The sequence below is a fragment of the Nanorana parkeri genome, unplaced genomic scaffold (genome assembly GCF_000935625.1).
Source record: "Nanorana parkeri isolate BGI_ZX_2015 unplaced genomic scaffold, ASM93562v1 scaffold347, whole genome shotgun sequence".
In the NCBI taxonomy this organism is placed as follows: domain Eukaryota; kingdom Metazoa; phylum Chordata; class Amphibia; order Anura; family Dicroglossidae; genus Nanorana; species Nanorana parkeri.
Window position 1 is genome coordinate 106,885 of NW_017306615.1, and position 12,305 is coordinate 119,189.

At 48.3% G+C, this 12,305-nt stretch overlaps 1 protein-coding gene across 1 annotated transcript in view; it reads right to left on the bottom strand.

Moving 5' to 3' along the window:
• Positions 1-12,305, bottom strand: part of LOC108788730 — a 61,894-nt gene that overhangs the window by 9,267 nt on the left and 40,322 nt on the right. Inside the window, exon 2 of the mRNA XM_018558572.1 lies at positions 2,012-3,628. Coding sequence (XP_018414074.1) covers positions 2,012-3,628 — 1,617 coding nt within the window. The remainder of the gene's footprint in view (positions 1-2,011; positions 3,629-12,305) is intronic.

A 12,305-nucleotide genomic window follows, 5' to 3' on the forward strand; every position in this document is an offset into this window, starting at 1 on the left:
AGTGTTTTATAAAATGACAAAGTTTAGGTAAAATCTGTCGTCATGGTTTCTTACGACTTCTTTCCAGGGTTTTGCCAGACCTGCCCTTGTTGCCCACGGGACACGGCATGACCCGCTCACCCTAGTTATGGGTTGGCAGCTGCAAATGATCTTCTGGATGAGGTCATCTGTATTGGGGATTTTCGGCCAGCTCGCGTCCCTATTTCCAGCGGTATGCCAAGAGTTTTGTTTCGTATGATGTAAGCAGTGTTTATGAGGCTTATTTTATGAGCAGGGACTCCTTTTCTGTGGGAGAGCCCTGGGGGACATGCTAAAAAAATATGAAATACAATTCTGACTTTCAATCTCAGAATTCTGACTTTCAATCTTAGAATCATGACTTTCAATCTTAGAATCATGACTTTCAATCTTAGAATCATGACTTTCAATCTCAGAATTCTGACTTTCAATCTTAGAATCATGACTTTCAATCTTAGAATCATGACTTTCAATCTCAGAATTCTGACTTTCAATCTTAGAATCATGACTTTCAAACACAGAATTCTGACTTTCAATCTCAGAATTCTGACTTTCAATCTCAGAATTCTGTCTTTCAATGTCAGAATTCTGACTTTCAATCTTAGAATTGTGACTTTCAAACACAGAATTCTAACTTTCAATCTTAGAATTTAGTTTCATGTTTTTTTTTAGCATTGCCCCAGAGGACATTGAACATTAGTCACATTAGCCCCCGGAATAAATATACATTCCAATACGCACAGTGGGGGGGGCAATATTTAGATGGAAGTGCGGGGCAACCTGACAGAGTCGCTTGAAACACCAACCCCCCACCCACCTTTGCTGCATGGCGGCCTGGCAATTGGCTGCTCCTACCCAAGCTCTGCATCCTGGAGGGCCACCTAATGCTCTCCTATAACAGGAATTTTAGATGCTTGGGAGGTAGGTATCATTTGGCCAGGCAACGGGCTTGCATAGCTCCAGACATCGGGTTCATCTCAACTTGGAAGGAGGTGAGACCCTGCATACAGCCTGGGCCTTGGATTCAAGGGGCAACCCAGGAATTAGGGTTGCCACCTGTCCAGGATTCACCCAGACAGTCCGGGTTTCATGGCAACAGAAACCTGGACACAAGGTGTCAGGCAGACAGGGGCCACCAAACTTAAGATAGGGGCTACTGGCCCCCCCACGGAAAATAGTCTCAACTGTGATATTTACATATGAATGGGCGGCGCTATTTACATATGAATGGGCGACGCTATTTGCATATGAATAAGCCGCGACTCATTCTCTCAAGAAAAAAATGTCCGCGCATCGCTAGAGTGTTCGGGTTTCACTTGAAAAAAAGGTGACAACCCTACCAGGAATTGATATGAAGCAGGACCGTGACTACAGATCACTCTCTCTCTAAGCTGTGAATAATGATGCTAAGATCACAAAGGTTCCTCTGCATCTGAAGTCATCTTTACACTGTAGACTTTATGAGGAGATAAGGGTTGTCATCAAGTGAAACCACTCCACCACCTAATGATACAGGACTGTATTATCTTCACATGTTCTAGGTTAAATTTGCCTCAACAACCTAATGGGGCCCCTTTCACCCCCAGGCCCCATAGCAGCCAACTGAGCTGCTATAGCTATAGTTACACACTGATATGAAGACTACCATAGGTGCTCTAAGGAGCCAAAAGGTTCCTTCGCTTCAGCACAGATCTTAACTCTATAGGCCAGCTTGGGGTCTACAGTTCAGCTCCCTTGCAGGCCATCTGGACTGGAGGATGATAAATTTTGTATTGTTTTTGCTGTGATTTGGGTTTTCACCTCCCTAGCCATAGCTTTAATCCTGCAACTTGATTGCTCATAGATGGACACTGCAGTCCTGCATTGGCCTGTAGGATGGGCATTTGATTGACAGGTCATCTATTGCAGTTTTAAATACTCCCCTGTCTGATAACATATACAGTATAGTAAGCATTGAGTCAGCATCTACTGAAAGAACATTAAACGTTCTTACCTTCCAAACCTGAATCTGTGACCTTAAAATTTTCCTCCTCAAAGTCTTCAGACAATCTCAGCGGGCCTTCGGATTGTTTGAAAGGAGTTACAGTAAGTGGTTCCATATTTTGGGGCTCACTCTGAAGGCAGTTCTTTATAGACGGAACACCATTTCTGGAATCCAAGACAGCGTCTGGGAACCTCTGGCTTTGTTGGTTACCTTGAAGGTAGGCCATAGATGCCGAATGTCCATTCCCTTGTATTCGGGTAGACAAAGAGGATTTTTGATAGAAAGAGGGTTCTTTAACAGTTTTGAGAGGGTCAGCCAAGTGCCCAGTTGACTTCTCGTTGGCCGAAACATCTCTGACGTACTGATTCTGAACATTGTCAGCTTTGGTGAAAGAATTTGCTCTCTGCATCAGGGAGCGGAGTCGTTCACTTGAGGAATGAAATTCGGATGGCTTCATGTTATGGTTAAAGTTTGACTCTTGAAGAGAATCCTGGTGGATGGAAGGTGGCAGACGAGAACCTGAAATGGGTGGAGCATTATAGTTAAGGGAGTTTGACCTCCCGATAGATGCGATCTGTGGTTGACTTTTTAAGGTGACATCTGTCTTCTCCTTGCTTCCTTGAGGAGATACGCCAGGTGTGGAGTTGAGGTTAACTCTAAGCTGTGTCCGAGGCAATGGCCTATTGAACTGCTCTGGGATGGAACCATTAGGTTTTCCAAAAGGGCTCTGAAGAGACAATGGGAACTTCTGAAGAATAGTTTGTTGAAGAGGACCAAAGATGGGCGGTGGAGAGGGGGAAGGAGCCATGTCACAGTTGATGGGTGCACAATCAGTGGGAGGTGAAGAAGAAGATGAAGATGAGGAGAATGAAGGTTCCCTGCTTATGGATTTGGCATTCCTTGAAGAAGGTCGCTTGTAATCTGGAGTGGGAGAGCTCCATCCTTCTGATGGTGGATAGCCAGCATCTGGAGAAGGAACCAGGTCAGGAACATTGTCTTCGGCAATGTGAAGGTCAAGAGATGGCAAAGAACCGTGGTTTTTAGTAGTCACGGGCACCAGACGGACCCCTGGCCGCTCGATTTCTGAGTGAAACACATTTCCATGTGATGAAAACTTCTTCAGGACTGGACTGGTCACATTAGAAATGGTGATGCCAGACCCATGCTGGCCCACCGAATTCTGCGTTGGACGGATTGGCTGGAAGGGTTTGGTAGGTGGCGGGCACTCCAAGCTAGAAGTGGAACTGTGGAGACTTTCGCTATCGCTTCCATGTCCAGAAGATGAAAAGCCGCTGGGATGGAGCCGAGTCTGGAACGAAGAAACGCGAGTGAGGCCTTGCCCCGCCGATCCATTGGTCTTGTCCATTTGCATCGTACCACGGTTGAAGGACAAGCTGCTGGTGATCCTGCTCTTGAGGACCGGACTCTGGGACGGGCTACAGCCTGAGCTGATGCGGATGCGGGACTGATAGAGTGGCTGGTGGGATCCAGCAGATAGTTGGCTGTCCCCGTTGCTGGCTCGGGTTACATTATTTGGATTTGGACTGAAGGCGGAGCTATGTGTAGACGTTGGTGAAAACACGGGAGTGTCGTCGATGTCCTCCATGTCGAAAGACCTTTTCAAGGCTGCAGATAAAATAAACAAAAGATAAAAAGGCATCATTATTACGAGCGCCAATAAAAATCATAGCGGAAGAAACTTATACAAGCAAACAGAACTGAGTCATACATTGGGACTTTCCACCCCTAAAAAAGCATCTTCTGAAAAGGAATCTCACTTTATGTCTGCTGTAAAACAATCAAGCACAAAAACCACAAGAACCACAGGAGAGCATATGGAGTATGGACTTCAGAACAAGACCAGTGGCATGGAACCACCAAGACATGTCACTCAGGTAGCCCGAAGCCAATGGAGTTAAGGACGGACAGACATACCAATAGTGTGCTTCTCATCCCCTGACCCTCAACCAATCTTTGTAATCATGCCAGAAAGTGAGACCTTACTACAATAAATAGCAACAATGGTCAACGGCAGTGTCCACCTAGTCCTATATAAAGTGTAACACCAGCCAGAACTTTATTTCTTATTTTGGGTAGAGTGAGGTGGGGTCAGAACCTCGGTCAGGTCCGAGTTGTTGTGCAGGTCTTCTCTGGGGAAAGCCAACCTCACGAGTTGCCCAAGGGACCCTTGTGACCAGGAACAAGTGCATACTTACCAACCTTATGGTCCCGGTGTTCTGTCGAGGTGGCCAACTCGGCGAGATCTCCAACTCGTGACATCTCGTCCGTTGTAGATCTCGATGAGATGGCGCTGGTGCGCGTGCGCCAGCCGTCACAGTTTTTGCAATCCTCGTTGACTTCACCACTTGCCGTAGGTGCGCCTGTGCGGCTTCCAAATTGTCATCGAGTTCTCCAACTCCCGTCGGTGCTTGCAGCATCGGGTGCCCACGCAGGAGCAGTGCCGCAGATTGTACAGCTTGATACTTGTCTAGGGTGGCTGCGCAGGCGCACTGACTGGAGTTGGAGATCTCGACGAGTTGGAGAATTCGATAGAACACAGGGTCACCGTTTGTACAGCTTGATACTTGTCTTGGGTGGCTGCACAGGGGCACTGACGGGAGTTGGAGGTCTCGACGGAGATAGGACTTTCTCTCATTTTGAAAAGATGTCTGCTGACTTCCTGTTGTGTCTCTGAGGACAGGATGTGAGGGGAAAACATTTTCAGGGGAGTCACAACTTAGACAGCGGTTACACTTAAGCTGAGAGTACGAGCAGAACAAAACGTCCATTGAGAGGAAAGCGGCCCTCCAAGTCTCCTCGCTCAGCAGAGGGAACCGAGAACAATACGACTAATTATTAAACCAGCGATCCCGATTGCGTAACGTTGCGTCCACCTCGGAGGGGTCCGCAGCCGCTCCATATAAGGTTTTATCGCAGCAGCCGGGAGCCTGACATAATAACACTGAAACTTCCAAAGCCACAATATCCTTTCTCCATTAAAGGTAGGGAACAATGGGGGTCTGTGTGCGAGGAATGCGGGCAGAGGTGCACAGCTGTGGCAGACATTTGTCTGTCGGTAGTCCCGCCACCGTTCTGTATATAGACAACTTCTACCTTCCCCATAGAAAGATCTTACAGCAAGGAATGCGCTTTTCTACTCGCAGGACATCGCAGCTTTGTATCCTCTGCCCAGAACGGACGCAGAGCATCAACTTTCCGGGGTGGACAGAATAATAGAAACTCAGGGCGGATAGAAATAATACAAAGTAATCATCAACATTTATAAGACACAAGCAGTATAAAGCCGGTGTTCTATCGAATTCTCCAACTCGGCGAGACCTCCAACTCCCGTCAGTGCGCCTGCGCAGCCACCCGAGAGAAGTATCAAGCTGTACAAACAAGTGACCCGGTGTTCTATCGAATTCTCCAACTCGTCGAGACCTCCAACTCCCGTCAGTGCCCCTGCGCAGCCACCCGAGAGAAATATCAGGCCCCATTCACACTGAGCTATTTATCGCGCGGTATTGCGGATATTTACCGCGCGATATCGCTCTCCAATGCATGGCAATGGGGCTCTGTCCGTCGCTGTCGTGGGTCGTGCGTCGCTACAGCAGGACCCTTTTTCGAGCGGATTTTGCCGCGATTCAAGTTTGCTCAATGCAACCATTTGCGCGATATCGCGCAACAAACAGCGCGATATCGCACAAAATGCAAATCGCGCGACAGACGCGCGATTTGCCGAACGCTCAGTGTGAATGGGGCCTTAAGCTGTACAAACAGTGACCCGGTGTTCAATCGAATTCTCCAACTCGTCGAGACCTCAAACTCCCGTCAGTGCGCCTGCGCAGCCACCCGAGAGAAGTATCAAGCTGTGCAATCTGCGGCAATCTGGGGCCCCCAATGCCGCAAGTGGAGAAGTCAACGATGATTGCAAACACTGTGACGGTTAGCGCACACGCACCAGCGCCGTCTCGCCGAAGTCTACAACGCACGTGGCGTCACGGGTTGGAGATCTCGACGAGTTGGCCACCTCGACAGAACGCTAGCCATACACTTTGTGAGAACCGGACAAAATTGGCACAGTGGGTGCCCCTGTCGCTCAATCAGCTGATCGAAGAAGCCAATTGGAAAATCTTTGGCCGAACAGAGTTTGCAGCCAATCAGCTGCACGCACTGTTTGGGTTTCAGACAGTGGCCCCTTGTCCTAATATAATGGAAACAGCAAAGGGATTCCTCCATCCACGCTCCTAAGCCCCCTCTTCCTCAGTCTCCCCTCCCCCAGTGATCAGTCTGCTGCAGGCAGGAGGAAGCATTTCCTCAGTCTCCCCTCCCCAAGTGACCAGTCTGCTGCAGGCAGGAGGAGGCATTTCCTCAGTCTCCCCTCCCCCAGTGAGCAGACCTCAACATTGTAACAAACCATTAGGGGAGAGGTGGCAGCAGGGGGCTGATCCGTGTCAAGAGATTTGTGACTACCAAGAAGCACACAGGCATCAGGATTTACATCAACTGAAGATTGCAGCACTTGAAGTGAGACAACCAAAAATCACTACAAGAGCGTTTCTAGAAGAATCACAGACCACAGCGGCCCTGAGCCGGCACAGTGCAGAGATTGTGGAAGGGCCCAGAGAATACAGACTCCATGCAGACGTCACAGAGGTCAGGTGCCTTCACTTTCCACTCACCTGACATGTTGTGCAGTAAATCGTCTCCTCCCAGCAGGCCGTACACATCTGATGGAAGAGGTCATGTGTAAACTTGTACCGGAGGAACATTCACCTCCACAGCAGAGTACAGACAGGTATGTACCGGGGGTCATGTATGTACCGGGGTCATGCATGTACCGGGGTCATGTATGCATGTCAGGGACTGACTGAGCACGGCGTCACTCAGAGCTCTCTCCTCCACATGCGGGGACACCTCCGTACGGTGACCCCGCTTCCTGAGGAGCAAGGAAGGGAGACTGCTACCATGAAATGCTACAACCTTTGCTAGGTTTCACTGTCCCTGTCCATGGCTTTGCCTCACTTCCCGTCTTGGTGACACAAGAACAGGAAGTGAGGGAAATCTGGGACGCAGGCAGCAATTAAAAACATTTGTTGTAAGTACAGTATAGGGAAGCCACAACCCTTGCTAGGTTTTCCCGTCCCTGTGTACCGGTCCATGTCTTTGCCCCACTTCCTGTCTTGGTGACGACGTTGTCACAGGGACAGGAAGTGAGGGAAATCCTGGACACAGATGGCACTGAAAAAGCATTTGTTTTTAGTGCAGTATGGGAACGGTACAACCCTTGTTAGATTTTACTGCCCCTGTGTACCCGTCCATGACTTAGCCTCACTTCCTGTCTTGGTGGCAATGTAGTCACAAGGACAGGAAGTGAGGTAAATCCAAGACACAGACAACAATGAAAAAAGATTTTGTTTTTAGTATGATACAAGAAAGCTAGAACTCTTGCTGGATTTTACTATTCCCGGGTATCTGTCCATGATGTTGCCTCACTTCCTGTGTTGGGGACAATGATGTCACCAGGACAGGAAGTGAGGGAAATCCAGGAAGCAGACAGCAATGAAAAACATTAGTTTTTCATACAGTACTGGAAAGCTACAACCTTTGCTAGATTTTACTGTTCCTGTGTACCCGGCCATGGCTTTGCCTCACTTCCTGTCTGGCAAACTCCGGCATTCTAGCTGTAGTGCAACTACAAATCCCATCCACTTCCTGTCTGTTGAAAACTTTGTCACTGGAACAGGGAGTGAGGAGAAATCCCCGCAATGAGACCACAGACACTCTTCCCTGCATGATACAAAACTGAACAGGAAGAAAGTTTTGACTGGAGATACAATTGAAGTAAATTGGGCTTTAATCGGATGGAGCTGAACAAGGAAACGAGGAAAAGCCCGCATGACTGATGGGTGGAAATGGAGCTGAACATTCGATTCCTGCAAAGATAACGACAGGGAAAATAAACTCTGTCAACACTCACATTCCCCCTGCAGACATACGGGGGGAAAAAAAAGGAACTTAATAATTTGAACCATTGTGCCCACAAATGTCCTCCCCCGGGGCAACGCAACATATGGCGGCCATGTCTCTAACTACCCTGACCGAGGGGACGCCAAGCTGGAGCACACAACAGATTAACTCTTCCCATGGAGGACAGAGCTGGGCTACATTTGTAAATCAGATATCATGTTACATGCATGCAACATGGGGGAATATATCCAAACCGGAGCAGACACAATCTGGAGCAACCAATCAGCTTTTCTCTTTCATTCTTCAAAGCTTAGCTCAACAAGCTGAGGAGAGAAGCTGATTGGTTGCCATGGGCAACTGCTCTGGTTTTGTTAAACTCCCCTGCTGCGTCCAGATGAGGCATTAATCAACATTAAGCCCTAGCAACCTAACCGCCCGTCCGAATGAGGCCTTAGGGCAGGGGTGGGCAAATTCCGGCCTTCCAGCTGTGGTGCAACTACAAATCCCATGAACAGGGATCTCAAGTCTCCCTGATGTTCAGGGAGTCTCCCTCTAATAGATCGCGGCTCCCTGACGTCCGCGAGAGAGGCATTTTCTCCCTGAAAGGTTTACTCTGAGTAAACCTTTCCGGTAAGATATCAGTGGGTAAAGTTTCAGAGTGACGCTTGCCTCCTGGAGGAAGGTCATGTGATACGGGCACCTCCTTGAAATAAGGTTTTGCAGGTTGGGATGTCTGCATGAGGCATTGCAAGATTCTCACAGCCTCAGGCATGACTCCCAGAGACAGATGCATCATGGGATTTGTAGTTTCGCCAAAGCTGAAAGGCCGAACTTCAGCTGCCCCTTCTCTGGATTATATTGGAAGTGCCCCAGCCATTGACAGTAATGCAAAATATTGGCCCGGGCACAAAATGGCTGCCAGTACAGTCCCGTAGCTGCTGTTGCATTGAGAACGGCCCGTGCCAGGCGGAACTACGACCTCTTATCGCTTCCAGCCATAAAGGGCGCCATCTTGGTCTTATTTGGATTGCAGTTGCCATGGCGCTGCACATGTGACCAGCTATGGCACCAGTAATCTGAGGGCTGGAAAGTTTGGTTGAGAGCTGAAATAAACACACTGGTAACCTTGACTATTGCCATGCATTAAAAGTAACTGTTTTTGGAAAGCATTAAATTGGTGGGTAAAGTTCCTCTCTAAAAACACACAGCCGGCTCTCCATGTAGCCAGGAAGCGTGAGACACATAGGCCCCCCATTTTTCCTGTTCACTCCCACTTCCAGATGCGCTATGTTTAATAACACAACAAAGGGAAGCGGCCGGGGCCCGGCTTGACCTTTTTGGCCCCACTCAGAGCCTGTGAAGAGAGGAAGTGAAATAAGAGCCTGTCCGAGCGGCCCTCCGTCTGAAGTGAATCTCCCCTGAATAAGCTAGCCAGGCTCCCTGTTTATTTCCTGTCAGAGGGGACGCAGATAGTGGCAGGCCAGAGACAGGAACTCCTGACAGAAAACACCGATAAGCAATGACATGTGTTGATAAGCATTTTGTATATGTCACGATAACCGCGTCTTCCTCTGTCATCACGGTGGCTCAAGACATGACAGCAGCCATTTTGTACGAGCAAATAAACTTTTAAGTCTAGCCCTACGTGAACTGATATTGTATTAGTAAAAGCAGACTGTACAATGAATGCATATTTGAGTGCAAATCAGTGGGGGCGCCAGCTCTTAGCAACCTGTGATGCTTTGTCCGGCTTCCTGTCCAGCTCACTGGCGTCACTAGTTGTCAGGAGCTCAGCCAGATGCCCTAGCTGGTGTCCCTCTGAGCTCCTGGCAACCAGTGACATCAGTGAGCTGTGCAGGACACCAGACAGAGCCCCTGATGGCTCCAATCTCCCTACCGAACGACCATACTCTGACAGCATCAGACCCTCCTGATCCCCAGAACCCTGGAACGACCATACTCTGACAGCATCAGACCCCCCTGAACCCCAGAACCCTGGAACGACCATACTCTGACAGCATCAGACCCCCCTGAACCCCAGAACCCTGGAACGACCATACTCTGACAGCATCAGACCCCCCTGAACCCCAGAACTCTGGAACAACCATACTTTGACAGCATCAGAACCCCCTGATCCCCAGAACCCTGGAACGCCCATACTCTGACAGCATCAGACCCCCCTGATCCCCAGAACGACCATACTCTGACAGCATCAGACCCCCCTGATCCCCAGAACGACCATACTCTGACAGCATCAGACCCCCCTGGTCCCCAGAACCCTGAAACGACCATAAACCTGAAACCCCCAGCCTCAGTGTAGGGATAGCCCTGGTTCCCGTAATCACAGAGCAACAAATGTACCACAATGCACTGTGTTGCATAGCTATTCATTTTGGATTCCACCCCAATGCAATAACACAAGACACCACAACGCATGTGCGTGTTGGCCCATATAAAATGAATGGGCTTCTTAACGCAAGGCACATAAAACAGGTTTTGCACGGGCCCTTACACCCTCTGATCTGGATGGACACTCGCAAGAGGGGGGCTCATGTTGGGGCTATGGTATATGGGTGGCATGTATAGTGAGAAAGGTAGAAAGAAGGTTAGGAGCAGATGGTTTTCTACCATGTTGGGTCTATGATGTGGGTGGTGGGTATAGTGTTCTCTACCTTATGGGGAGGCTCGTGTTGGGGCAATGGTGGTGGGTACAGCGAGAAAGGTAGAGTAAAGGTCAGGAGCAGAGTATTTTCTACTTTATTGTGGGATCATGTTGAGGTGATGATGTCCTGCTGGCTAATCAGAAAGGAAGAGAAAAGATCAGTAGCCGTGTATTCTCTACCGTATTGGGCTAGGGCCGACTTTGGAGCATAGTAACAAAGGTAGATAGAATGTCAGGAGCATTCTCTATCTAATGGAGGTTTGAGGGTGATATATTTTAGAGGTTGCTATACTAGGAAAAGTGAGAATACATTTAGGAGCAAATTATTTATATCTCATTGGTTCATTTTGGAGATTGAGTATTGTTAGAAAGAGAAAGGTCAGGAGCAGAGTATTTCATACCTTACAGAGGGCTCATGTTAAAGAATGTGATATCCCAGTGATACGTGGGACTAGAAATAGAGATGGATCAGAGCAGAGTGTTCTCTTCCCGATAGTTTGCACATATTGAAAGATGTCAAATTTTGGGGTTAAGTGTTGCAAAAGACGGTCATAAGCAAATTATTTCATACCTTATAGAGGACTCATGTAGGGGGATGTGATATCCCTATGGCGAGTGTGTTGAGAAATGCAGAGAGATGATCAGGAGCAGAGTATTCTCTCAATTATAGTGCGTTCATATTGGAGTCTGAAAAATCCTGATGTTGAGTGTGAAGGTAGATGGTCCGGAGCAGAGTGTTCTCTTCCTTATAGTGGGTTTACATTGGAGGTGGCAAACTCCCGTTGTGGAATTTGAAAAGAGGTGGTCAGGAGCAGACTGTTCTCTTCCTTATTGAGGGCTCCCACCGGAGAAGCTAAAATCCCGTTGTGGAATTTATAGAGAGGTGGTCAGCAGCAGACTGTTCTCTTCCTTGTAGTGGGCTCACATTGGAGGAGGTAAATTCTCGTTGTGGAATTTGAAGAGATGTGGTCAGCAGCAGACTGTTCTCTTCCTTGTAGTGGGCTCAGACTGGAGGAAGTAAACTCCCATTGTGGTGTTTGAAGAGAGGTGGTCAGGAGAGTTTTCTCTTCCTTATAGTGGACTCACACTGCAGGAGGTAAAATCCTAATGTTGAGTATGAAGAGAAGAAGGCCAGAAGCAGAGTGTTCTCTTCCTAATAGTGGGCTTACGTTGGAGGAGGTAAAATCCTGGTGTTGAGAGTGAAGAACGAAGGTCAGGAGCAAAGGGTTCTCTTCCTAGTAGTGGACGAGGTTGAATCCCGGTGTTGCGTATTAAGAGAGAAGGCCAAGAGCATGGTGTTCCCTTTCTTATAGTTGGCTCACATTGAAGGAACAACTCCAACAACTCCCGTTGTTGAGTGTGAAGAGAGATGGTCAGGCGCAGAGTGTTCTCTTCCTTACAGTGCACTCACATTGAAGGAGGTAAAATCCTAGTTTTGAGAGTGAATAAAGAAGCTCAGGAGCAGAGGGTTATCCTAATTATAGAGGGCTCACAGTGAGGAGTGTGAAATCCTGATGTTGAGTGTGAAGAGTAATAAAGAGAGATAGGATGGTCAGGAGTAGAGTCCTCTCCACCTTATGGAGGTTTCACGTCAGAAGGTGTGATATCCTGGTAGTGAGCATTGTGAAAAGAGATAGAGCAGGTCAAGAGCAGCGTGTTCTCTACCTTATG